At 41.5% G+C, this 27743-nt stretch overlaps 6 protein-coding genes across 6 annotated transcripts; 3 read left to right on the top strand and 3 right to left on the bottom strand.

Annotated features, from left to right (window-relative positions):
- Positions 1-1569: 1569 nt before the first annotated feature.
- Positions 1570-9747, bottom strand: MONOS_10574 (uncharacterized protein; the record flags this gene model as incomplete). Its single annotated transcript, XM_067863033.1, has 1 exon — positions 1570-9747. One exon carries the CDS (start codon positions 9745-9747, stop codon positions 1570-1572), a length of 8178 nt encoding a protein of 2725 aa, XP_067734287.1.
- A 552-nt stretch (positions 9748-10299) lies between these two features.
- Positions 10300-13535, top strand: MONOS_10575 (uncharacterized protein). The gene is made up of 2 exons (XM_067863034.1): positions 10300-10447; positions 10506-13535. Exons 1-2 carry the CDS (start codon positions 10325-10327, stop codon positions 13203-13205), a joined length of 2823 nt encoding a protein of 940 aa, XP_067734288.1. The 5' UTR covers positions 10300-10324; the 3' UTR covers positions 13206-13535.
- Positions 13536-13733: 198 nt separating this feature from the next.
- On the top strand, positions 13734-16338 carry MONOS_10576 (uncharacterized protein; the record flags this gene model as incomplete). Its single annotated transcript, XM_067863035.1, has 4 exons — positions 13734-13846; positions 13937-14111; positions 14164-14286; positions 14357-16338. The coding sequence occupies 4 exons, from the start codon at positions 13734-13736 to the stop codon at positions 15902-15904; spliced, it is 1959 nt and encodes a 652-aa protein (XP_067734289.1). The 3' UTR covers positions 15905-16338.
- MONOS_10577 (uncharacterized protein) lies at positions 16225-17086 on the bottom strand. Its single transcript, XM_067863036.1, has 2 exons — positions 16982-17086; positions 16225-16917 (listed from the first exon to the last, which is right to left on the bottom strand). Exons 1-2 carry the CDS (start codon positions 17024-17026, stop codon positions 16450-16452), a joined length of 513 nt encoding a protein of 170 aa, XP_067734290.1. The 5' UTR covers positions 17027-17086; the 3' UTR covers positions 16225-16449.
- Positions 17087-17216: 130 nt separating this feature from the next.
- MONOS_10578 (putative NAD-dependent deacetylase) lies at positions 17217-19480 on the top strand. Its single transcript, XM_067863037.1, has 9 exons — positions 17217-17332; positions 17383-17422; positions 17484-17540; positions 17601-17610; positions 17656-17782; positions 17830-17921; positions 17976-18131; positions 18311-18443; positions 18639-19480. The coding sequence occupies exons 1-9, from the start codon at positions 17256-17258 to the stop codon at positions 19150-19152; spliced, it is 1206 nt and encodes a 401-aa protein (XP_067734291.1). The 5' UTR covers positions 17217-17255; the 3' UTR covers positions 19153-19480.
- Positions 19473-27571, bottom strand: MONOS_10579 (uncharacterized protein; the record flags this gene model as incomplete). Its single annotated transcript, XM_067863038.1, has 1 exon — positions 19473-27571. The coding sequence occupies one exon, from the start codon at positions 27569-27571 to the stop codon at positions 19640-19642; it is 7932 nt and encodes a 2643-aa protein (XP_067734292.1). The 3' UTR covers positions 19473-19639.
- Positions 27572-27743: the final 172 nt, after the last annotated feature.

The raw sequence follows: 27743 nt of genomic DNA on the forward strand, positions 1-27743 counted from the left end.
ACATTTTTTTGTCAAAATAAAAAAAAAATTGGGAACTTAATACATAAATAAAAATTTCTATTTTTTCAAGGGAATAAGTATTATTGATAAAGATTTTCAAATTAATTATTATTGCAATTAAGAATTATGAAATCGGTTGAAATAACCATTTTTGACAAATCATAAATGTCGCGTCAGTCATAATGTCATCGTTTTAATTTTCTTTTGTTATATCACAGAGGAATATTGATAAGCGTGAAACATTAGAATTGAAACTTTTGATCAAATGGCAGAAAACCAAGAAATCATTTACACTCCGAAAAAAATTAAGAACACGAAAATAATCTCACAAATTAAACCTTGTTTGATAATTTTTGGTGATTAATTCATGACATTTCTCCACAATGCACATATCATCGAATCAAAAAGGTTTGTTTATTCTGATTTGCATTGTGTTATTATTTGACGGATTAAAAGCAAATATTACAAAATGAAATTTAGTTTAATTTAACACGGATGTTAATCATTTGCGACTTTTCAAAAAGAATAACTGATTTTAGTTCATACTCACAAAAATTAACATGAAAGGATATAAATATTCACAAATGTCATCATTTCTTTGAAATTAACATTCAAGAAAAACATGGTGAGAATTAACTGAAACAAAATCAGAATTCACGATTAAATTTTTCTAAATAGAAATTTTTCTTAAAGTTTCTACAAATATTTGTTTCTTAATATCAAGCTATTTTTGAAAAGAAATTGAAAAGTTGATTGTTTCTCTTATTACCAGTCATCTTGATGAATAAATTAATTAATTTTTTTACCACAAATTATAAAAATTGTTTTCATCAAAACAAACAACTTTTTTGTTTTAGGATTTTTCAAAATAAGCAAATCTTTAAAAGACTGATGGTGTTTTTATTCAGTTATTCGCTTTCAAAAACTTATATTTATAACAACGAAAAATAACAAACTCAAAAGAAACAAATTTTAATGATTAAAAATCAATGGTGTTTGAAAAATAAGATTATAAAGAATATCAGAGATATCGTGCACAAATGAAAAAATTCAACATTTTGGAATTACACATATGAATGGAAAAGCAGAACAAAAAAGAGATAATAAGAGGAAATTCTCACAAAGTGGTGCTTTTAACAGGTGATGATATATAAAACAAAAAAGAAAAATCTTATAAAATAACAATGGATGAAGCAAAAAAACTTTAAATGTGCTTTAAAGCACAATTAACATAAAACTTGAAAATTGAATACACAGAAGAATATTCGACTCATTATAATTGATTTGCAATAACAGAAAACGTGAAATGTAAATGTTTGAATGAATTAAAAAGTCAATAAAAAGATATAAATATTTGAACAACAAGTATTGGCGATACTCAAACCACGCACAATACATTTTCTAATACAGACTAATTCATTTTATCGATTTCCCACACAAACTCCTTCAGCCAGGACAACTCTTCAATTTCAATTTTCATATCCCCAATTCGCGGTTCCCCAACAAACTCTTCTTCCCATCGCACACATTCTCTTTCCAGGCAGCCACCTCCCATCCCACTCCACTTCTTCACGTTGCAAAGTCTATCGCATCTGACACCGTCATAACCACTGCCTCTTTCGGGAAGTGCTGAATGAACACCCTCTTCAGCTCAACAACACTCAGCCTGGCTTCGCTTTCCCCTGCCCAGCAACCCTCCACTGCTTCTGCAAGATCCGATTCCATCACACCTTCCACACTCGGCCTCTCCCCATTCACAATCTTCTGCCCTGCCACCTCTGCCTCGTATTCTCCAAATGGGATTTGAAGGGTCAAACACTCCCACAGCATCATCCCGATCGAAAACACAACAGATTCCTTTGTTGCTCCCATCTTCTTGTTCATCAGCAGCTCTGGTGCCTTCCACCGCATGCACTCATATCGATTGTCCTCATCATCCTCAAAAGCCGATGAAGGAAGAGAGTCACTTTCATCGTAACTTGCAGATGTCACAACAGTTGATGATGAGATTGACAATGAATCTGAACTATCATCAGAAGAACAGTCTGAATGCATCGCAATGCAGATCACCATATGCTCCGAGAACAACACAATGTGAGGACTCAGATTGGCAAGCGAAGAAAGAGGATTTTCCATTTCATCAAAAGAGTGGAGTGCGAGATTGGCCACCCAGAACAAGATTTGGGCAGCTGTCTGCTCCCTCTCTTTCAATGAGCCAATCACCATCTCTTTCTTCTCGTTCCTCCCATGCAACAACATGAACAGCGAATCCCTCAGATCCACAATCAGCTTCTCGTGAGGCGATGAGCAGGCCATCGCATCCACCAGATTCGACATGGATGAGGTGGTTGGACACAGACTCTCCGATCGAACAAAAGTTGTATCTGTGTCTGAAGTGTCTGTGGTTGAAGTGGATGAAATAGATGGCGATGATGTTCTCTTTCTTGTCTCTTCATCATCATCTTCTTTCTCATCAACCTTTTCCAGCATCCATTGAGGGATCTTGTCTGAATCTCTTCCCAAAATGTATTCAGTGGAACTACATTCACTCAGCAATTGCTCTGATGACTCCGAGTGACCCAAGCTTTTCTCATACACCCTCTTCTTTATCCTATCATCGTTCTTCTTCTCTGCCTCTCTTTCTGCTCTTCTCCACTGGCCTTCAGGTGACATCTCCATCGTCACCATTTCAATCAACTTCGGATCTTTTTTCACCGTATCGTTCACAATCTCTTTCAGATCTTTATTTTCATTCTTTGCACTTCTCCATCGAACAGCCAGAACAATCGATACAATCAAAGCAATCAAGAATAAAATAATAAATATAACAGCTATTATTAATGTCAATGATTTTCCTTCTTTTCCTCCTTCAACAATTCTTTCATCTCCTTTTGGCTCAATCTCACTTCTGTTCTTCAGAATGAATGAATCAGTTGAGGCTGGAGATTCAGACCTTCCAAATAAGATTTTCACAGACACTTCTGTTGCCTCAGATGCAGTTGTAACAATTGATGCTGGAATGGCTGTGTGAATCTCTGTTTCGCCTGCAAACTCTTCTGCTTGCAGCGGATACACCTGCAGATTGTGAACCGAGCCATCGAAGGAATCAACCTGGAGGGACAAGCCACAGGGCAGGAGCAAGGAGCCAGCAAGATCAATCGCAAGGGCGTTGCCTTGCTGGTGAGACTTCACTGAAGCCAGTTGCGGAATGAAGAACGGAGAGGCTCTTTCTGAAGCAATTCCAGAAAGATTGCATCCCAAGTTCAAAACCCAAAGTGATGAGTTCTCTTTTAAGCCATCTCCTTCTTTCAGACTCTGAATGTTCAGCATCGCATGGTCTGAACAGACGATGTTGTTCCTCATGGATGGATAGCCTGCTGCATTCGGGCTGTTGTTGGCAAACAATCCAAACTGCACAGAAATGCTTCCACCTGACACAGACAGCCCTCCTTTCGATGAGTTGGCAACACTCGTGTCCATTATCCTTCCTGTGCAATTCTGAAGATCAACCATCGATCCGCTCCACTGGCACAGCTCTTCTGATCGCTCATCGTTCTCTCTCAACTCTGCCGCGCTTGCTGCTCCGTCAAACGCACAAGAAGACATGCAAACATCTGCCAAATCTGCCAACGCTGCAACGCTCCCTTTTTCAGATGGCGAAGCACACTTTTTGTTCGAGCAGTTCTCCAATTCCAGCAACAAAGACGAAGACGAAGCAGCCAAGCAGCACGGGCCAAGCGAATCTCGGGTTATGTTTTGAAATGAAGACTGCTTCAAATGGAAGGCAGAAGCATTCGATGTCACGCTCACTGCACACCCATCCCCAAGCACTGTGTTTGAAACAGCCAAGAAATTCATTTCAATATCTGTATCTTGGCATTCAACAGAAACCAACGATTCACTTGAAACGCGAGTATCATCGAATTCCAAATGATTGCCCTGGATGTTTGAATGCCCTCCCGAACCATCTGAGGAAAGCACAATCATGTTTGATCCGCTCGGAGTGCCTCTCATCTGAATGTTCTGGAGCTGACAGTCTTTGCAGTTGCGAAGAATGAGGCCTGATCGCTGAGCGCTGCAATTGGATGCATGCACCTGCTGCATGGACAGCTTTGCCAGATCGTGGAAATCCATCAGCACTCCAGAAATAACATCTGTGAAATTCAGAAATGCACACGAGAAATATTCACCACGACTTGCTGCCAGGCATGAAGAACTGAGATGGAGGCCAGCAAAAGCGCAGTCAGACATCGTCAATCTTCCACTGCTCATTTCAACAATCGAGCAATTCAGTTCAATTCCAGATCCTCCACCAGAAGCTTCTTGAGCAAAGATTGTGTCTGCAATCGACAAGTTGCCATCAGCAAGCGACAGAAACCTCAAATGTGAAGAAGAAAAAGCATTCCCAAACAGAATTGTAAGAAATTCCAGTTTCACTCTCGACGAGCACGTTACGAGACTGTCTGTCTTGCTCTCGACGAAGAAGTTCAGGTGGAGCACTCCTTTGTCGCTCTCCTGCTCCAGCGACTTGATCGTCACATCGCGTGCACTTGCTTCGCCAGACGCCAGGGCACTTTTGTCAATCAGCAAATTGCTGTAAGCAGAGGGAATGATGTGTGATAAAGCAACATTCAACGAAGAACATGGCCCGCTGATTGCACCACACTGGAGCGTGTCAGAGGCGTTATCAGCTGAAGAAGATGCAAATATTGTCTCGCTCTGATACCCAACAATCAGCTCCAACAAATCTTCCTCGTCATAATAATTCTGTGCTGTGCATCCCCACATGGCAAGATCCCGAACAAATGGAGGTCTGAAGTCCAGCTGGAAGAGCTCAATGCTGATTTGAGATTTGATATTTGTGCATCTCACATACAGATCTCGTCCTGTGAGCGCCTTGTTGTTCACAAAAGTTGTGTTTTCCAAGAGGAACGGCAAAGGACCATCGCTCGCGATCGATGAGCAATCCAGGAATATTGCGCCTCCCCTTCCACTTTCTGAGCAGAAACACTCCGAGATAGCAGAAAAACGGCACTCGAAAAAGCCTCCTTCGCTCAGGCTCATGATCAGTCCTCCACCTTTCTCGCTTTCGCTGCTTCCACAGTTCTTCGTCGATGTGTTTTGCACAGACACGCTGCAAGGCTCGCTGCCAGTGCAGCTGATGATGGACGGCTCAGATGGTGCATTTTGGAGAAGCGAATGGAGCGTGCAGCATTTCAGTTGCACTGTTGGACTGCCACCTTCATTCAATCTCTGCGACTCGCCTCTCCACTCAGCCTGCGCCAACACTGTCACAAGGCTTTTGCCCATCAGTTCCATGTTGCTCATCGAGACATTCGTCAAGTCAATGCTGCTCTCATGAGATGCCATCAGAATGTGACTTTTGCATTTGATGGATTGGAACGAGCAGAATGATATTTCGCATGTTCCAGTCAGGCAGGCAACAACACAATAAGGAATGGCTGCCTCAGAAGTGCTGGTAAATGAGCAGCTTTGAGCTGCAAAAGCGCTGCCAGCTGTGCTTATCAGCTTCGTCTGCTTCCATTCAGATCCATCCCCGCAGCAGATCTCAATGTTAATGAGAGTGCATGTGCCGGTGTTTGTTAGTACAGAATCGCTTTCTTCTTCCTTTCCCGCCTGAGGCGAAATGGCTGCTCCGAAGGTCAGGGCAGGGCGAGATTTGGCGACAACTGAAGTCACAGTGATGTTTGAAATGTCAACCTCGCTGCTCACCCGTGCTTCATCGACGATCAGAAAAGTGTTCATGTTTTGTTGCGCTGGCTCTTCCAAAGCACGAAAATGGTTCTGCCCAAACTCCATTGTTGCACACGGCTCTTCTGCACTCCCACACCGCAGAACATCCCACCCGCTGCTCTTGCTGAGATGGATTTCTTGAGAAGCAAATCCAATCAGAAATCGGCAAAGATCGAAGTTTGTCTTCGTGCTGTCGTTCCCCACAAACAGATTTGAATCTCCCGCTGTCTCGCTGACTTCAAATGCCAGTGTCTGCTTTGTGATGGAAACATTCAGGTCTGACGAAAGAAAGAACATGTTTTTCCCGTGTTTTGCAGAGCACTGATCGAAAGCTATCTGCTGGAAGGAGAATGCATTGGAAGCCGAGCAGTCGAAATAGACCCCTCCTCCTTTTCCACCTGTTTCACACTCTGCGCAGCATTTCGTGAATGTGGCGTTTTCCATCGTAAATTGCCCTTGCGCTTCAACAACAACTTTCATTGCGCCTCCCTCCATGCTCTCAGCTCCTTTGGCATTCGTGATATTCCAATGCAAGCACTCAACTTGGCTTGAAATTAAGGACGAAATCAACACAGCGCTATTTGCATTGCCATTTGTTATCCCTTCAAAAGAGCATTGCGAAAGAGAGATAGCCTTGTCGCTCGTCGCACCATCATTCAATAGTTTGGATGTTGAAGATGTGATCACATGAATCAGAGGATAATCGCAAAGGATAAATCCATTCACTTTAAGAGAGATAACTGTCGGAGCAGCAGCACCATTATCGCTCACTGAAATAGGTGCTTGGCAGAGGCAATCTGAATCAATCTGGCAGTCATCAATATTGAGTATCCCTCCGCACATCCGAAGCAGCCAATAACTTATCTGGCTTGGCTCTCCCATTTGCGCCCCAAATACACACTTTGTCAACGACATGTTGCTCTCAGAAGTCAAGAATATCAACGTTTCTATCTCAGCATCTAACGAAGATGGTAGCAAAAAGTGGATTAATTCAACAGATACATTCCCCGTGGCTGCAATCACTTTTCCAGTCACAGCATTCAGCGACTTGGCACAGGTTACTCCAGCTCGCAAATCATCTGATGATTTCAAGCTCACACTGTGAAGATTCATTTCGCTTTTTATTGTTGCTGATTTGATTACAGCAATCGTCTTAACATCCAATTCTGTCAGCCTCTCCACGCAATAATCAACCGATTGGCACTGATAATCTGAGAACCCACACACCACAGTATCAGCACCATCCTCGCTTCCCACATGGATTGTGCTTCCAACTTCCTCCAGAAACAGAACCAACGGAATCGAATGCTCGTGATCATTTCCATGAAACCCACGCAAATCATCAAAGGAGCCATGCCCAAGCGCATAAGCAAAAGGAAGTGTTTCGTTTGTGATCGATTCCTTCAGGTCTGGCGATTGAACAAACAAGTCGTTTCCATGCTTCGCTTTGTTTGGCTTTTCTGACGAAAAAGAAGGAGATGTGATGGCAAATGCTGCATTCGAGCGCTCAAGATTCAGAAAGATCCCTCCCCCAAATCCCACTCGCGAATCAAAAGGCGCCTCGCATTCTTCGAAGGAGCATTCCAAAATTGTTGCTGAGCATGTGCTTGGCAGCGAGAGGAACAGCGCCCCACCTCCATTTCCATCACCAGAAACAACACAATGCTCAAAAGTGCATCCGCTTATTGAAGCACTGCAACCATCCTCTGCTCTTTCGCTCCACACTGCATTCATGCATCCTCCATTCTGCCCGCTCTCAACATCCCAGAATGAAGCATTGGCAAGAGAAATAGTCTTGCAATCTGACAAAGCAATTGCACAGCCTTGAGAAAAAGAAAATCCAGAGACATTCACAAATTCCATCGTCAATGAACCTTCGTCAACCTGAATCAGGGATTTTGTTGATGGCTGAGTCGATTGGGCGTTTTTGGTGAAACTGCACAGCTCCAACTGAACTGAGCCTGAGGAGCCGACTGCAATCGCAGATCGGTTGAACACACAAACATATTGAATCCTCTTTGCATTCAGCGAACCATTGCCGATGGAGATCAAGCAGTCATTTGACGAGGCTTCGTTGCACTTTATTGCAGATGAGTTGCTCTCTGTTCCAATGAGAACGATATTTCTCCAGTCGATATCAATCACGCCTTCTTTGAATTCTTCACTGGCCATAAAAACATTCTGCCCCAAATACGAATTCCATCTTGTCACTCCATATTCCACTGTTTGGCATTCCGAGCCTGTTCCTCCACAAGTGTCCACATTTCTACCAGAATTGCTGATGTGTATTTCTGGCTGAGCTGTTGGTAGATATGAGTCATGTGCAACAGCTCTATCTCCGCATATCCCTGCATATTCGACGCATTGCACAACTTTTCTTGGAGCTGTTGAAAGTGTAAAACTCTGCAATATCTGAACTGTTTTATTTGTCAAGCCAAATCCCTTTCCAATAAAAATATCTGCTGCATGTGTCGGTTCATTCACTGTATTGTTTTCAAACAAGCAAAATTGGATTTTGAGGTTCTTATTGTGATCATTACTGGATGCATCAAATCCTCCTGCACCATTCTGAGCATTTCCTTCAAACAAATAGCAATTCGATATCACAAAATTGAGTGGTGGACTGCCAAGAAATACAGTTCCAGCATACCAGAGTAATGCCCTGCTGCATTTGAATGCGGTATTGTAAATTGATCCACTTCCTCCAATATACCATCCGACACTTCCTCCATAAGCTGCTGAACAATTCTCAAAAGTGCAGCCAAGAATCAAAGAAAATTCATTTTTAATATGAGCAAATGCTCCTCCGATAGACTGATCCCCCGTTCCTTTGCAACAATTAAATAATGAATTTTCAATGTTGCAGTCACTTCCATTGCTAAAAATTGCACCTCCATATCCATATTGACCATTATATGTATCGATGCATTCGGAAAATGTGCATTTGTCAACAGTGAGCTTGGCACTTTCGCTGACAGCTATTGCTCCACCTTGAGTAGCGCTGCACTCGGTGAAGCTGCAATCTTCGAATTTAATTTCTCCTTCTGAAAATGATTGTGCTTCACTCGTGAAGTTTTGGTGAGAGATGGTGTTTCTCGAACGAATGAAAGAAGTGTTCGAGGAGCCAAAACCACATCCACAAGAGCCAGAAATGAGAACACCATAAAACGGGCAAACGCAATCAGCGGCCATGCAGCCTTCCATTTTGCTCTCCTGCAAAGAATGCTTTTGTGGCAAGTTTTTGTTGTTGCTCTGAACAGAAATGTTGTGGAAGCTGCAAAAAGAAGCTGAGGCAAATGACAAATCGGCATCTCCAATGAACGGATTCGCAAACGAGGCACAAAACGAAGAAAATGTGCAACACAAAACATGAACACGTCCCGTCAAAGGTTGCGTGCAGGAGCTTGCTGAGACAAGAGATGGCCATGCCTGCTTCCGAAAAGTCCTTTGGAATGAAATATTCATCATTCTTATCGTTCCTCCTGCACAGTCAAAAGGAGATAACTCCGTCTCTGTCACCGCATTTATGATGCAATTGCTTACAGACAATGTGGACAATTCATTCCTCACAGAAATGGCAGATGTGCATCTTTGGTCAATTTTTATTCGCTCAACAGCCAACGATGCGTTCAGAACCATCATCCTGCTTCTAATCCAGCTCCACTCATTCCTGCCATCATTGAGTGCATATACAACAGAATTATGATTAAATTCCCTTTCTGCATCCACCGGCAATCGTTTTGAGTTTTTTTCTGTATTTGTCAACAAGCCAAATGAATCCAAATCCTGCATCTCTTTATCATTAACCTTCTTGATTGCATACACATTGTGCGAGGAGAGCACAATTTTATTTGTTTTTTTGATGTTTCCTAATCCTCCAATGCTATATTCCTGCAAATCGTTCTTTTTAGATTCATCTCCTTTCCAAGCGGTATCTCCTGTGCATAAAAGAGAGGAAATAATTATAAAGACACTAACACTCGCGAAAAGCATAGTTCCTGCTCTTCCTCTGAAACACAAAACAATGTTAAATTTCAAATTTAAATTTATTTTGTGTTTTGATCAATTTTTCATAATGTTGGCTTTTGGATTGGATAACACATATTTATTTTTATTTCATTTTTTTAATTCAATTTTTATTTTATTTTATTTTATTTTTCTCGTTTTGGACGAGAGCGTGGGAATTATTATAAAAAGCAAAGAGAAAACGTTTGGAACAATTCATAGTTTTTTCATAAATGTTAAATTTTGCAACAATTCGGATAGTGGAAAATATTAATATTTGGACTTGAAGACTTATGCAACATTTATGTGAGTATATTTATTTTTAAAATAACAAAGCAGTCGCATATTACCACTTCTTCAAGAAACAAAAACTTTCACTCACAAAAAACATTCTTTATAATATTGTGAAAATAAAACGTTATTTTATTATTTGTTCAGAGATTTGTGACAAATAAAATATGTCATTGATTTCACCAATAATTGACATTTGAATGGAGAAATAATTAAAAATTAAAACTGAAATCATTGATTCAATCTTAAAGTAATGGGATGATTGATCAATAAAATGTTGCTATCTCTTTTTATTTTTATTTGTCAGTTTAGATGTGCCCCAGAAAATACTTGTTCTGTTAATGCTGGCGTTGCTTATGATAAAACTGTCGCTTCAACTTGCTTAAAATATTTACCTGTATGATTTTATGCATTTTTTAAAAATATGCTTATTTCCAATTCAAATGAAATATAAGAAATACAATAAAGATTTAGACGAAGTTAAAAATCTTGTACCAAACATTATTAATTGGCTTGATGGCTATGCTTATCGAGATATGCTTTATGAAAATGATGGTGATCTTTCTGTAACGAAAGTTGATATAATCGAAAAACTCAAAAAATTGGTTGACAGCCCAAAAAACTATGAATACGTTTATGAATTTTATCAAGATGTTGCAAACACTATTGCGCAATTTGATGACCCTAATCTCCAATATCATTTTCCATGTTCTGATTTGTTTTCAATTGGACTTCCATTTTGGTTTGAAATGAAAATGGTTGATAAATCAACAGGAGATGGCCAAGAATGTCAAGTTATTGCAAAAGATTGGGAGCAGCATCCGAGAAACTGTTGGGGATTGACAGAGCGATATCTTAAAGATAACAATAAAGTTTCACTCGAAAATAAGAAAATTACAGGATTCAAGATTGGGACAGAAGAGATGAATAAAAATCCTTGTAAAGCCCTTTCCGATTGGGCTGAAGCAAATGCTCGTGGAGGTTTTTCAAAAAGTTCAAAAATGGATATTGCTCTTTCCAGCGACTTTAGTTTTCGCCCATTGTGGAAGTACCCGATTCCAAGCGAAAAGTCAATTACTGTAGAGTACGAATACTATGATGAAACAAAAAAGGAATTGATTCATGCTGAAAAGGAACTGCCATTTTACACATTTGTACACCATACAATTAGCAACAATAAAGTTGAAGAATATTGCCCTCTACGTTCTAAGGCAAATGTGAACGCAATTCAAAATAACAAAGGAAGATTGAATCAAAGTATGGTGGCAGAAATAAAAGCGAAAGAGAAAGAAGCACAAGCTGTTAATAACATGGACGAAAAAACAAGAAGCCTTCACCAATATTTAGCTCAAAGTGGAGTTCACGAGCAAATTAAAGAAGAAGTGAAATACTCAGGTGCTATGGACACATTGTCTGCGAAAGGCCATTCAAAGACAAACGAACACAAATTGAAAGTGAGCAACGACGGAGATGCTCAAATGGTGATTGATGGACAATTTGTGGATGGTGTGTTTTGGGGAAAGAAAGATCTTGCTCTCCTTGCAATCGAATCATTTGCCCCAAGTACGGATAGCATGATCACCAGCTGGATTCAGAATGTTCGAGACATCATGATTGAATTCGTCAAACGCAACAAAACGAGACTGGTCCTTGATTTGCGCGGTAATGAAGGAGGAAGCGAAACTCTTGCTGGATATCTTTTGAGGATATTGTTCCCAACTGCATTCCCGTTCAATGGTCCACTCCGCACAGTCAAAGCAAAAGCCAACCAGATGATGATGTCGAAGCTTGTGGATGGTAAAGTCAGGCTGATTATGAATCACACCAGCCTCCACATTATTCCCGAGCTGTTTGGCACAACGACAACAAAGAAAATCACTCCTCCTTCTGGTGAGCGATCGCAGAACTGGACGTCAATTTTCTCAATCAACGGCGACAGGAATGATGCACTTCTGAAGTGGTATCAGAGCTGGGCAGACCGCGACAAGCTGTCACTTACAGCACAGAATGTTGTTGTTGTTGTTGATGGGCGCTGCATGGGTGCCTGCGGGCAGTTTGCAAAGCACTTGGCAGAGAAGAAGCTTGCTCGTGTTGTGTCAATCGGAGGCGGAAACTCGTTCTGGGAGAGCAACTCTGCTGAGAAATGGGACATTGGAGGGTCATCTTCGGCATATGTTGTCCGATCTAGTACACTTGGTGCCACAGCATCGGCTGAAAGCAACGGAGAGTCGAATGCAGAGCCGAAGGCGTTTGACAGAACTGATTCGTACATTCAATATTCGATGATGGATCCACTCTCATTTGAGAAAGGCAGTGAACAGAAGTCGCTGCAGTTCAAACGTGTGGAGCCATACGAACACAAGCGGATGTATTTGAACTTGCTGAGCCATACGTCCCTTTCCGATTTTAATCTGCTTGGTGATGCCATGGAGAATTACTTCAACATTTGCATGAAAGGCGAGGTGAGGATTGATCCGAAGGACACGACGTGCTACGAAGGAGAAGACCACACACTCAAAGGGAGACCTTGCTCAGATGATAGAAAGTCGTGGAACACACAGACATGCGTTGTGGGAGGATGTGTGCGTGGATACTACTTCAACAATGACGGGAAGTGTGTGGCAATCCCCAAAGTTTCTGAGCTTAAAGAAGAAGATAACGACAACAACAACACAGATCCTAACCCCCGAATAAACAAGGCAATGGACAACTGGGTGCTTGTGCTCATTATTTGCCTGGGAGTGCTTTTGGTGGTCTCCGTTCTGGTGATCGTTGTTGTGTGTGCCACTCGCAAGAAGCCCGAGCAGAAGAAAGGAGCAGCTTTGCCAGGCAAAGATGTGATTGCAGGCGATGCACCAAATGTGAATGAATCGCTCACCAGACGCAGCGACGGCGTGCTGGAAGAAGGGGAATACAAACGAGACCAGGCAAATGTGGCCTTTGCTTCTGATGCCAATGCAACAGTTGCTGTTGGACAGGCACCTTCTGTTTCTGTCAGTCTTTCTGATCCATCTCAGACTTCTCAGCCTAATATCTCTATCTCTGCTTCTGTTGATGTTGAACAAGCCAATGCTACATATCCAGCAGATCCTACGCAACAACAACAGAATGCTGCTACTCAACCTGGAGTGATGTATGAAGCTGTTTCAATGTAAGTTATTTGTTTATGTTCAAACATTACTATAATTGTACATAATTTATTTACTGTGAAGTTTCTATAAAATTTGTTCCTTTTCGTTTCAAAGATTTTTTTTAACACGGTAATTTGAAACTATGAGATCATGTTCGGTGTATGAATTGAGGACACGATAAAAATTTTGAGATTTTTATCCTATCCAATCGACGTTGAACATAAACTTATATAAACACTTACATTGACTGTTAAAGCTGAAATCTTACTTATTTCCTTTTCACAACACTTTTTTTTAAAGAAAAAATATTAAGAGTTGTTATAATCTTATTTTAAAAATGAGTTCAAATTGGATCATGATACTTGATTGTTTTATTAGTTTAAATGGGCGTGATCTCTTTTGATTATTGATCAATCGTTTTTCTTGAAAAGACGAACTCATAACGGAAGCTATCAGATATCATTGATTAATAATTGAAGCTAGTATTCCTTTTGTTAGATTTGATCTGCCTTTTGTGCAAAATTAGTCTTCAACTACAGTTTTTCATCAATCATGGCATCTCAACGTGACAGATCCGGAACAGGTCTTGGAAGTAGTTCAAAAACAACAAAACCTACACGTAAGGTTCGGAAGCCATCGGATAATACCATCATATTTTTGGATTGGTTTGATTCAATTTTTATTTCACGTTTTTGCACTGGTTTTTCTCTTTTTTTTGGGAAATTTGTAATTGTTATTAACAATGATATGCTTAGGGACGATACATTGCTTGCAAGCAGCGTATTGTTATTGAATGAAATTACTCTTCAAACACCAATTGTTCCTAGAGAAATTGAACAACAATTTATACCACTTCAGGAGCATGTCCTTAAGCTTTTTGACATTGCATATGAATACACGTCACATGTCTTTGTCGTTACAAATGCTGAGGTTTGCGAATATTTGAATGCTAATTTTTTTTTAAAATTTATTATTGATTTAGCAAGGTTGGGTCGAACTGAGTGCCAAGAAATTTATGCCAAGGATCCACGAGCAAATTCACCGTTTGCACATAATATCAGCAAGAACAACATATCAAAACACTTTCCCAAATCAACCGAATATGGTTTGCTTCGCAAATTTTCTTTTGGAGGATAATATTTAAAATTTTATCTTTTTGATTTAACGCATAATAGTGGAAAAGAACGGCATTCTTGGAGCGTATTCAAGCATGCTTCCCTTCAAAAGGATCATCATTTGTTTCATCGACAACAACAGCTATTTCTGCAGCAATGGGAACAATTGTTTCTCCTTCATCTCATCATCCTACAAAACAAATAGGGCCAGACGATTTGAATGTTATTTCATTGGGAGACAGCGAATGTGAACGTAACGCGCTTTTATCTATTGGAAGGCTGTGCTCTTCATCTGCTCGGCTCAAATCAATAAAGTTTGTCGAGCGGCCAACAACAGAACAGCTGAAGCGGCAGCTACTTATGATCCAAGGCAACTTTCAGTTCATAGTGAAACACGAAGGCTCTCTTGACCTTATGCTGCAGATCTCGACGCTCCAATGCCCCAACTCAGACGGCGAAGACAGCGGCGACCAGACACCTGCGGACGGGGCCAAGACGCCTGGAGGAAGCGAGAAGGCTGGGAGTGCTGGAGCTGGTGCTGGTGGAAGAGGGAAAGCAAGCGACAGAGCTGGCGAATCTGGAGGCAAAGGAGGCCTTATGAAAAGTGGGATCGGCGGGATTTCTGAGCTTCGTGGGCTGACGCAGAATTTGACAGACCCAAATGCTGATGTACCGTATAACTCACCAGATGGGCGGATATCAGGGCCTGCGATATCGTCACCTTCACATCGCACACTGCCTTCTTCTTCCTCCTCCTCCTCCTCCTCATCTCCTTCGTTAGGCACAGGCGCTTCATCTGCTTCTACCCTGATCACTCCGACTTCGCCGCCTCCGTCGCATCTTTCGCCAACTCAACTATCTTCACTGTCGTCGTCTTCATCTCGACAATCTGCAATTTCAACACCAACATCTCATCATTCACAGACACGAACACATTTGTCTCAATCTTCTTCCTCTTCCTCCTCTTCCACATCTCCATCATCATCTTCTTCACAATCATCACTGTCATTATCCTCATCAACTTCTTCCTCCTCTTCTTCATCGCTCACTCGTTCTTTGACGCCTTTGTCATCTCCATCTGGCTCGCCTATCAACACGCCAGTTCGATCACCTTTCCATTCGCCGTCTTCTGTCTTGTCTTCGCTGCCAACGATATCAACTGCAGCGTCTCCATCATCCCTATACTCTTCTAAACTGACTCATGCTTCTTCTTCCCCTGCCTATTATTCAACATCATCTTCTTCCTCATCTTCCTCCTCCTCCTCCTCTTCTTCTTCTTCTTCTTCCACACGCACACCACAGTCAACCTCCTCATTCCGTTCCGGAACGTCTCGCACAGCGGCATCTGCAACCGCATCTTCTGCCGCATCTCTTTCGTCGCTGACTGCTTCTGTTCGCAGAACTTCCCTCACTCCGCCTTCATCACTCAGAGGCGCCTCTTCAACACCATCGCAATCATCTTCGTTGTCTGCATCTACACTGTGTGTATCGTCTCCTCCGCTTTCTGCAATGACTTCGAGCTTTGGCTCTTCAACTGTTGTTCCTTCATCTCGTTTGACTGTTGGAGGGAGGAAAGATGACAGCGACCGTAGCAGAAGGAAAGTTTGACATGACTTATTCTTGAATACAAGAATATATACATAGTTGTGAGCGTTCACATAAGTAATTGTTTTCTATTTCGGTTTAGCTGCTTTTTTTAAGTAACTTTTTGTTTCTTCTTGCAAGAGTTGGGGCTTTTATGAAATGTTTATTATATCGTCTCTTCATCATATATGTTTTGTTCGTCCAGATTGTTTTGATTATATGTTATATGTTTTATTCAGTAGCAAATGAAATCTTTGCTTTCTATTTTAGATGCTTTTTTTTCATTTGCTGACTTTTCAGACAAAATAATTTGCATGAAATAAAAAAATTCATCTCACATTTCATTAAGAAATTTCGTTGTTTAATAATGAAGTGCAAAATCGTTTGTGAGTAAGTTATTTTATTTTATTTTTTCTCCCATCATTAACGTTAACAACAATTGCAAAGATTTATATGTGATAAAATTTTTGAATTGTCTTTAAAAACAATTCACATTCCTTTTGCATTTCAACGAATGTGCTTCCCTTTTTTACATTCCAAAAAGCATGCAAAGAGCATTTGTGCAAAAACTAACATTTTCGAAGGGCATCACGCTGCTGTTGTGGAGTCAAACTTGCTCCATTATTTCTGCATTCTCTTGGAACAAAGCTGTTTCTGCGACTTGTTCCACTCGAAGGTGCTGTTTGCGAAGATGTCTGTTTGGTAGAGGATTCGCAAGGTGAAGCTGCTTTTGAATTTCCAGGTTTTTGACAATTTGATTTCGCCATTTCATTTTCTTTTGCACAAGGATCAGCTGGCTTACCAAAAGGGCCTGCCATAGGGGGGATAGAAAATGGCTGAGGCTTTGTATCAAAAGCAGCCTTGGAAGGAGTTCCTTCGCTTCCAAAAATTGATGAAGGATTACCCAAATTTCCACCACAAAGACTTCCAATGTCATACTCAGCCAATGGCGCAAGACCTGGTCTTTCTCTAATTTTACCATCAAGATCAGGAATTGTAGCGAGTCCACTTCCCCCAAGGCTACTTGGTATACATTTCTTTAACAAGCAGACGCATTTTTCAAAGATAATAGAAATAAAGACATGAAAGGAATTTTCATACTGCAACTGAAACTATCCCAAGAAAAAGAGAAAATAAAGTTATCATTTATCAAGCGATATTTGACAAAATGTTTTTAGAGTATAAAGTGCGAAGCCTTTAACATTCATCATTTCTATTAATAATGGGTAACTATTGAAATGAAGTTTATATGTTCATATTTTTTCTTAATGAGCTATAATATCATTTCATCAATAATGAAAACAAATCCAAAAGAATGAATTTATTATGGTTAAAAAGGACTTTTCCTTTTGTGAAATAACATTTCAAAATTTGCATGGCGATTCCAAATGGAAATGACTTATTGCACACGCAATGCCAAAAAGCTGCAAGATTATTGGCCAATGCAAAACGGTTTTTTTATTATTTGTTTTGAATTCTAATTGATTTGTTATTAAACTCAGCGTACTTGTCTTTTCTGGTGCTGGAATGTCGGCAGAATCTGTTTGCAAAAAATAAAGTTACATCATTCTCTTCATGTGCATTTTTATTTTGCTTATGATAGGGAATTAACACGTTTCGAGATCCTGATATGGGGTTGTGGAAAAATAAAATAGCTCTTGTTTGATTGAAATTTTTTGGTTATTCCATTAACTTTTAATTATTCTTGTCAAAATATCAGGCTGCTTTTGGTTTGAGCTCAATAGTTAAATGTATCATTATCATTTTTTAAATAGGCACACCTTTTGGATGGAAATGGTTTGGCAATTTGGCTTGGAGGCTGTACAACAGTAAGTTCAGAGGGCCTATTGCGAAAGCGCAACCAAATAATGGTCATTTTGCCATTGCAGAATTGGAACGAATGTATGAAATATTTTTTTTTTTTGAGGGTTAAATGAAAATTCTTGAAGATGTTCAATACGGCATGTGCCTTTTCGAATTTCGACACAAAATGTTGATAATCTGCATCAACGAGCAGGCTCTACACAAGTACATATTGATGGTTATCTGATTCAATTTATTCAATCTTCAATTTCAATGATATTTTGAAAATCAGAACTTCATGGAACAGTATATTCACACAGATGCACAAAAAATTCTCATGAAGTTATTGTTAACGAAGAATTTTTCCGTGAGGGAGTAAAGAAATCACCTGTTTGCACAGTGGCTAATTGTAAGAGTTTGGTAAGACCAAATGCTGTTTTATTTGGAGGTATGCGAAATCATGACGGAAGTCAAATTAAAGAAAAAGAAAGAAGAGCGATAAAAAAATTGCATCATAAAGAATTATGACAATTTATCATAGATGAACTTCTATTTTGAAATAGCTTGCTCACCTTTTGTGTTACATATGTAATAAACATTTGTTCTTGTGAATGTTTTGCTTAACAGAGGATCTTCCTGATGGAGTCTGGGAGCGATCAGCCAAATTTGCCAATGCAATGAATAAGGACGATGTGTGCCTTGTCATTGGATGCTCTGGCGCTGTCTATCCTGCAGCCCAGATTCCTGAAATTGCAAAGAGGTGTGCGGATGAACAATGAAGAGAAAATAGTTTTTGATTTATGAAAAATGGAGTATTTTTTTATTCTCTCACAAAAGCTTTTATTTTATAAATTTTTATTTTTGAAAAAATTTTCATTTCTTTCTCTTTCTCTTTCTCTTTCTCTTTCTCTTTCTCTTTCTCTTTCTCTTTCTCTTTCTCTCACAAAAAAAATAGTCGCAGAGCAAAATTAATCGAATTCAACATATCAGAATCAAGCTTAACTTCTTTATCTGATTTATTCATCAAAGCTCCAAGTGGCGTATCACTCAGACTGACAATACAAAATCTTCTGCAAATACTTTCTGAAGAACCTGAGATGGAAGGTTATACACCTTCGCCTCAAATGTTAAGCAATCCTGCTACGAATCAAACCCTAGAGTTGCCATCAACAACATCATCATCATCCTCTTCAACTCCTTCCTCTTCTTCCTCCTCCCCTTCCTCATCATCATCATCCTCTTCTTCCTCTTCTTCCTCTTCTTCCTCTTCTTCCTCTTCTTCCTCTTCTTCCTCCTCTTCCTCTTCTTCCTCTTCCTCTTCAACACCTGAATCCGGATCAGTCGAATCATCTCGTGCATCTGAGTTACCTTCAACATCAACAATGTCTCAAGTTAGCAGCGCAACGCCACATTCTTCTGAAAATGAAGATGCAGAAAAAATCAAAGATGAGGACTTATCTTCTTCCTAAATATATCAAAAGGAAAATGATAAAGAAGGGTTATTAATTGAGAAAGAAATCAGCAGCAAATTAATATAAAGCTTCAAATTTCGTTGCATACAACATTATGTTTGATATTATTTGAAAATAATTAGAGAAAAATTAATTTTTCATTTTTCTTTCAATTTCAAAATGATTAATTTTTATTTTGTTAGCTGGGAAATATTATCCTCTACTCCTTCCCACGAGCTTTTTGCGTTATTTCTGATGTTTAATGTTTAATTCCTTTTTTTTTCCCCAAAGTTTGAGAATTACTTTTTTGATTTTTTAAATCAACATAACGTTGTTGAAAGAAAAATTTTCTTCTTTTAAATGACGATGTGGATAATTCAATAACGAAGATATGAAGCAATGAAGTGATAATTTGACATGCTGAAGTGGAAAGGTTAAATAAAATCATATTAATATTAAGTGTTGTGAGGTGTTGCTTGTGAGAAGTGATAAACAATTGTGCAACTTATTTTTGGTGAATTGACATGAAATACAGGCAATCTGTTGCAGAGCCTACAAACATCCGATTCTTCTCTCCGCAAAACGAGCTGGTTTTGATGCCGCTCGGAAACGTTGCGTCTGAGCCCATCTCAAACGATGTAACAGTTCTAACGCGCTTTTGACAATCTTCTTCCTTTCTGTTTTCTTCATCGTCTGCAATATCTCTGCTATCATTCTTTTCACTCGAATTCGTCTTTATGCAAATGACTCTTTCAGACTGGTTCCAAACACTAACCCGTCCGGAATACTCTGCAATCAGAAAGAGCGCATTACGTGATTGCATATTAAATTTGTCCACAGCCTGCTCGTTTTGCTTCGGTTGCAAACTGTCAACCACAACGGAATCAATTGAACAGATGTATGACGATGCCATATCGGATATTATCTGTGTAACTGAAGCGGTTTCACAATCCCACACGACTATTCTGCCATCGTCAAGTCCAGAAAATAGAAGAGGCGGAGCAGAAATCGAAGGTGCATCAAGTGAAGTTCGAGAAAGCGCTATTGACCCCGAGGGGATTGCAAATCGTCTGACGTATTGAGGGATAGGTGGAGGAGGACGCATAAGTGTTTGTGATGAAGCAACAAGAATAGATGCATACGATGGAGATACAAACGCTGCCATGCCTTCTTGTTCTAACGGGCGTCCCATTGCTTCTTCCATCATTGCCTCTTCTTGTTTTTTCTGCAAAAGTCTTCTTCTTTTTCGCTCTTCCGCAAGTTCTCTTTCTCCATTCAGTGAATGAGTGAAACATAGAGAAGTTACGTGCGACCCTTTCAAAGCATCAGATCCGAGGCAAACACCTTCTCGAAGCTTCAAACGGAATTGCGTGTGCTCCTCAATCACATCAATCAGCTCTTGTTTTGTTACAACTTCAGACAAGCGGCTTAGGATTTCATCATTATCTAAATGTGCCAAGCTCAGTGGGCCATACTCGCCTGACTCTTTTTCTTCAGATCTCATTCTGTCTTTATCAAAGAAAAGGTCCATTTTCTGCTGTTGAACTTCTTGAATTCTTCTCATTTCTCTGTAATGTGCACGAGTTGCAACCTGAATTGAGCTCATAGTGGTCAAAGATCTCCAGACAGCTTCCCAATCAGTCTCCCACTCAACATCCCAGAAATCAACTCCTTCTTCACCACCTGTACAGAATGCAACTGACGGAACATTGCTTGGTGAAGAAGCACCTGAAGATAACGAAGATGGCATTCCACTGAAAACTTCGTCAGAGTTATCGCATTTGTTGAAGATAGTCTTTTCTTGTGGAGGTTGGAAAATAATAGAATTAGTTGTGTGAGGAGCATATGACACAGAGAGCAGTCGCAGAAGCGGTCGAGAAAGAGATCTTGCATCGTCCAACGAAGCGTTTGGATTTATTGGAACGGGATGATATGCCAAATCGCTAATCCTCAAAAGCCATAGCGAGACTTGCCTTTCTTCGTTGTCACTCACAGAAACGGCAAAAAGACAAGGAGGAAGCGAATAAGAAGGCTTAACAGATTGCGACTCTTCAGAAGACCAAGAAGAACTTTGCAAAGCGCTGCCCCTCTTTCCAATCGGAGATAATATTCGCTCGAACAAACTGGCTATTCTCTTTGAGGGATTAAATGGGATTGATGTTATCGAAGACAGCGCAATGCATCGGATACCCGTCCTATGCGCACGAACAGTACAAGCAAGCGCAATGAACGGCTCTCTCGAGTCGTTTTCCTCTGCTTCATTCTCTGCTGAGTACAGGTCGTCTTCTACACTTTGCATCAATGATGATCGACTCATCTCTGTTGAGCAAATTGATAATTCGTCAGAATGAGGAGGAGGTGTGGATGAACGAGGCATTTCACTTGCAGATGTTTGCGTTTGATGCATATCATCAGTATGAGGATGTTTCAAAGACTTCTGATAATCAGGAATTCTGGAACCTATTCTTTTGGAATCTGTAAAACTTGTTTGATCTCCAAATAAAGTTTGCCAATCAGTTTGTTCATCGTTTAATTCTTCGATTGGACGCGAATAAATCCAAACAGAAAGCGTGGAAAAGCCGCCATTTTCAGCTTCTGGCATCTCCCCCCCAGTCACAATGATCGTATGTGCGCTTCTCTTCTTTAAAAGACCTCTGCGCTTATTAAATTCATTCAAAATGTTGTTGTTGCTGTCATTCAAGCTCAGCACATCTTTCACGTTGAACTGATCGTCGAAAGGCGAACCAGCGCTTTTGGGGTTCGGAAACACTGCAATTGAAGACAACCTCACTGTTCGTGCAAGCAATGCAGCTGTGTTCAGCAATGCAGGTCCTCCAGATGCTGGACGTTGGATCCCTTCAAGTGAATCTGCTCGGTCTCCATTCGAATACCAGAATGAGCTTGGTTGCGTGGCTGGCAATTCTTCAGGCTCCAAACAGCGCCCAGGTTCCTTCACACAGTCAGGAATGAATGCTGTCGAATGGATCTGAACATTGTAGCTTCCACTGCTAACTCCCACATTCTGAGGAAACTGATTGCTTCTCAGCTGCCATCTTTCTCTGCTTTCCGCTGAACCAAATTCTGGTGCTTTCTGCCTTTTCAATACATTCTGTATTCCCTTTAGCACTTCTCCTCTCATTTTGCTGGCACCAGGGCGCATCCACGAACGTGTTGGCAAGCAATAAGCCTTCTTTGAGTGATCATACACAGCCGGGAACGTTCCCTTTCCTGCAGCAAACACACACCGCTCTCCATTTATCCACACAGGCGATGCAGTGGGTGTGGAAGGTACAAGAGGATACCCAGGAATCGACGGAAGAGAGGAAGTTGGAGAAGCACTCGTTGCTGTTTCGTCTCGATAACTTGCTGTCGATGGAGGCGGAGGCAATTGCGACGGAGATCTGATCACTCCAACACGGCGAGGCTGCGATTGCTGCGAAGAAGTTGTGCTTTTTGCGCTCCGTGGGCGAGCTGAAGGCAACGATACAGACTTCGTTGACTGTGCAATTGCTGATGCTGTTACTGCATGAGAATGCTTTTGACGAGATGCAAAAGCAACTGGAGCGTACAACGTTGATTCTGATGATTCACCTCCTTCTGCTTGCTTTTTGTGATTCGCAGAACTTGATGTTTTCTTTTTTATCTCAGTTTTTTTGGCAATGTGAACAGAAGGATGTGGCTTAGTTTTCTTTATTTTGCTAGAATTCGTCTTTTGATGCTTCATAACCTGCAAATCAGCATCGTCATCCCAGGCAGAAATCTCTCCTTTATCTGCTTTGCTTACATCGTATCTGTCATCTTCATCTTCAAAGCTATCAATTTTTTCTTGATTTGAAGCATCTGGCACCATTTCTTCTGCTTCTTCACTGTCAGAAGATTGAAGATTCTCATCTTTTAACCCTTTTCCACATCGCATTTGATTTTCACTTGGTTGCTCTCTTTCATATTGCGGCTCGTTTTCTTCATCAGCTTCTTCTGATTCACTGCCATGCGGATCGCTTTCAACATTCCACAGCATCTCTTCCTCCAGTTTTTTGCCTTGTTTGTCCAATTCTGCTGCCGCTGCTTTGATTTCTGCTTCCAAATGCCCAGCAGTCAAAGAATCAGCAGGCAGCGGTGGAGGCGGAGGAGAATGCGGATGCGGAGTTGGAAGCGTGTCACTCGAAGAAACAGCAGGAATTGTTTCATCCAACATCGCTTCATCTGAGCTTGCTTGCGCAGCCGGATTCATCACCTCCGGGCGCAGCTGTTCTTTGTCATTTGGAAGCTCGTCTTTGCCCACAGAAAATTCAGCCATTCTTTGCTCATCAAACTGCATGTCGTCTTGCAGCTCTGTCAACAACTCGTCCTCTTCATCCATTTCATACGCGCTCTTTTTTGCGGGCAAAAACCCTTCTTCAAAGCTTTTCTGCTCTTCTCCTTCGAAATCCGCTGCTTTCTCTCCGCCCATCCGCTTCCTCAGCTGAATCACCTCTTTTTCCTCGTTTGCCCACTTCACCCGCTCTCCCAGCATAGCCGTCCTCTCGTTATCGAGAATCTCCAGCTTCTGCTTCAGTTTTTCCTGCGCATCATGCGGCTTCAGCTCATCTGCCACGCACCACACGTTGATCTCTCCTCCAGAGCCAGCTGTGATCAGCCGATTCCCGTCGGTTGTGAACGCCGCGGCTGTCACAATTCCATAATGCCCAGGAAATGACTGCGGAACTCTGTCAAGTGGAGAGTCACCTGATGATGAGCCAGTTTGAGTTGGCTGTGTTAGCAGCGAAAAAGCAGGACTTATGGAAGAAAGAGGAGCAATCTGCACATACGTGTTTGGGATGATAACTGATCCTACTGTAACCTGACTGCCTCTTTCAGACTGGTCAGAATCAGCCGAATCATAAAGAAGATCAGAAGGAGATTGAGAAAGCTTTGGTGCATCTTCTCCGCTTGCTAGTTGCTTGCAGCCGTCAGCAAGCTGGTCAACTGCAGGGGTGGCAGGTTCTGTTCCAGGCATCACATTCGACGGCAATCCTGTTGCAAGCGACGAAGGCGGAGGAGAAATATCAGCTGCAGCTGAGGAAACAGCTGAGGTGGAGCCTCGCTCATTTCCGTGAACAGGCACAACTGCAGCCTCAACAACACCGCTGCACAAATACTTTCCGCCTGGGCGAACACACATCGTTGTGACACCATTAAACTTCTGCCCCATCTTTTCGCCTTCGATTGAAAACGTAGCCACTCGTTTGTTTGTGCCAATGAGCAAAAAATTAGATGGAGACTCGTCAAACGCTACGCATACTGCTTTTTCTTCGCACGCTTCATCAAAATCTGCTTGCTCCGCTTTTTTCTGGTCGCTTCTCGCTTTTCTGTCTACCACACTCATCACTTTTGTCAAACGTTGTGTTGGCAGCGTTCGCTTTTTTTGCTCCTCTTCTACAGCTCTCTTTTCATCGCTGCTTGATCGAAGAGCGGCAGATGATCCAACGCTTCCTCTGAGCATTCGGGCTGAAACAACGGACGCACCAGACGCAATCAGCGCATCGATGTTAGACGACGAGCCTCGCTTTGAAAGCGATTCGCGTGTGCTATCTTTTCCCTTTAATCCAACTTTCACTCTTTGCTTTTCACCAGCACTGCTCGTTCTGAGCGAAGAGCTGGCAGATACTGAATTAGACTGCTTCTCCTTTGATTCTCTGTCGGTGGTCTCCACTTCTTCATCGAGAAGCGAAGGGCGCCCGACGTCAAACACCGGGTCACACACCCGAATGGCATTCACAAGCTGTAGGTTTTTCAGCGAGATAAGGAAAACGCGCGTCGGGTCAGCCGAAATAGACGCCAGCCAGTTGTTGTCCACTGACACTGAAAGAGAAGGGTGCTGCTGGGAACACGCGCTCTCGATTATTCTGACCTGCTTTGTGAACAGCGTTGTCTGCGTTGACTCCAGTACAAGAAGGTTTCCTGTCATCAGCGCGGCAAATAAGAATCGTCCTACTCGGTCAAACAAAAGTTTCATGATTGTCGTCATCACTGAGCAGCACTTTCCAATCGTCGTTTGAAGTGCAGTGTCGTGAAGAATGATGGTCCCGCTGCGGAACCCGATCGCTAACAGCTGGCTTCCTCGTCTGTCAACATGCTGCTGAGATGTTATTTGCTCTTGGCCTGTTGAAGTGAAAGCGCTGCCAGAGGCTGATGAAGATTGTTGTGTCGATTGGGGCTGTGAAGGAAGCAGAGAAGTCTGAACAAATGGCATCAGTGGGCCTGCGGTGGTTGTTGTGGTGGAAGGCGTGGCTGACAGAGCAGAAGGTCCAAGCGGGCAGAATGCGACAGAATGAGGAATATCGTCCGCCCATCTGCCTTCAAACACTTCGGGGCATCCTCCCATCCCGATAGCTCGACCTTTCACTCGTTCATTTTCTGCGCTATTATCTCCGTTTTCTAGCTCCTCATTTCTCCCTTTGTTTCTGTATTTGCCGTTCCACAGCGCTCCTCTTGCGCAAAGCATCGTATCCCAAACGCGAACTGTTCCGTCTGATGCGACTGTAGCGAACTCTGTGCCGTTTGGGTTCACAGACACATCGTACACTTTGCCTTCGTGCGATCTGTATACAACACGATACTTTCCTGTTGTGATGTCCAGGATGCCGATTTGCCCTTCAACTGTCCCGACAGCAACAAGCTGCCGAGACGGCGAAGGAGAAAGGCACGTCACCCCGCTGGAAAGCGTGATGTCGATGTAGCACTCGCCAAATGTCAGCGGCCAGACAGATAAGACACCCTGTGATGATCCGACAATGCAAAATGAAGGCACAACACCGACAACAGGAATAGAGTGGTCAAAAAGCGTAAAGCGGCATTCGACTTCTCTCTCATCCACATCGCAAAGCAGAAGCGATCCTTCCTTCGTTGCAACAAGCATCCTCGGATGAAACAATACATCGCTACTGATTTTGCTTTCGCTTTCTTCCTTCTTTCCTTTTCTACTTCCTGGCCTTGAACTTTTGCCTTTATTTGCATTTTTCTGATTGGAAAGAGATCTGGGATCTGAAGAGTGCATGTTGATTCCTCCAGCGTCTGCCCCAGATGCACCTGCGGTACTGTCTTCTTCTTCAGCTTGCAAGTTCCTCCCAATAGGTGTTGGAATCATGCCACCAAACACATCTCCGCTGCTGGTTCCGATGATGTCCGGAGTCAAGAACACAAGGTCAGTAAAGGTCATTCTCGATTGTTCTTTCATTCCAATGCCCATGTTCTTGAGCTGACCGGCTTTTATACGCCAGAGACGCACATTTTGCGGACCGCATGTTGCAAAACGTGTCGAGTCGCCTGGAAACAGCTTGACTCTTGTCAAAGGAAACTGCGAAAAGCATCTTGCAATCAAGGTAACTTTCTTGGTTAGACGCACGCGAGACAAATCGTACACTGCTATAGAATGCTTTCCGCTATCGTCACGTCCGATCAGCACAGCGCGCTCGCCGTTTACACAAACCGCAATATCAACTATTGAAGCCAAAGGAGGCGATTCTGCAGCTATGCACACACCCTGAGCTACGTCCCACACGCATAGAAGAGAAGGAATGACATGAGATGATTGAGACTTGAGAAGTGATTGAGAGTTGGAGCGAAGATGTGCTGATGTGTCTTTGTTGGAAGTGAAAGGAAGAAAAAGCGAATGAAGTGATGATGCAATTACTGAAGATTGTGTTGAAGAGCTTCCGCGAAGAATAGAATCCGACTCAATCGAAGAATTTCTGCGAAAACCAGAAGTATAGCATTTATAGAACTCATCTGGTATCGAAACAGCCGACTGCACTGAAACAATTAGCCCAGAATTTGGAGAATATCCCATTACAGTTATTGGAGCTGTATGACCACTAAGAATCCTCTGCGCATGTGTATCCGGTGCTAAAATTACTATAGAAGACCCACTTGGAAATGCAATGCAATTATCAATCAACCATAGTATTGACGTTGGTGTAAATCCAATATGAGTTTCAAGATTCAATTTTGGAGAAACACCCGAAAAATCTTGAAGCATTGCAGCAGAATTATCACAAGATAGCTGAGGAAAGGATCCCAATGGATACACAATGGACGATGGAGAACAATGAGAAGAACTATATTCTTTCTTTTCAAAAGATTGAGAATTCGAAGGAAACGCACAGCATCCTTTTTCTGAATTTGCCATGTCTTCTCCAGATTCACACATTTTAATTTTTGTATCTTGAGTGAATTTCTTTTGAAAAGGAAGTGGTTGAAATTCTTTCAAAGGCTGTGATTGTTGCTGTTTCTGAAATTGTAAATGCTGTGGAAATTGAGGCGATGTAGTTCGTGAGTTCCATTGTCTTAAAACTTGTTTACCATCTTTTGGTACTGTTGAAGTCGATATTTTATTTGTCGAAGATGAAGTTTTTTTTGTTGATAAGTTTGAGGAACTGCTTTTCTGTGATTTTTGCATGAAAAATTCTTTGATATGAATTATTCGAAGCTAAGAAACTTTTTGATAATAAAGAATATATTCCAAATGCTTAAAGTTTTCAACAGATTTTAAAAAAATCAAATTTTATGATCCAATAATCCCATCTCTGACAATTTCAAAAATTCGATCGAATCAGTTTGATTTTATCAAA

The sequence above is a fragment of the Monocercomonoides exilis genome (genome assembly GCF_001643675.1).
Source record: "Monocercomonoides exilis strain PA203 chromosome Unknown scaffold5-2102611, whole genome shotgun sequence".
Taxonomy (NCBI): domain Eukaryota; phylum Preaxostyla; order Oxymonadida; family Polymastigidae; genus Monocercomonoides; species Monocercomonoides exilis.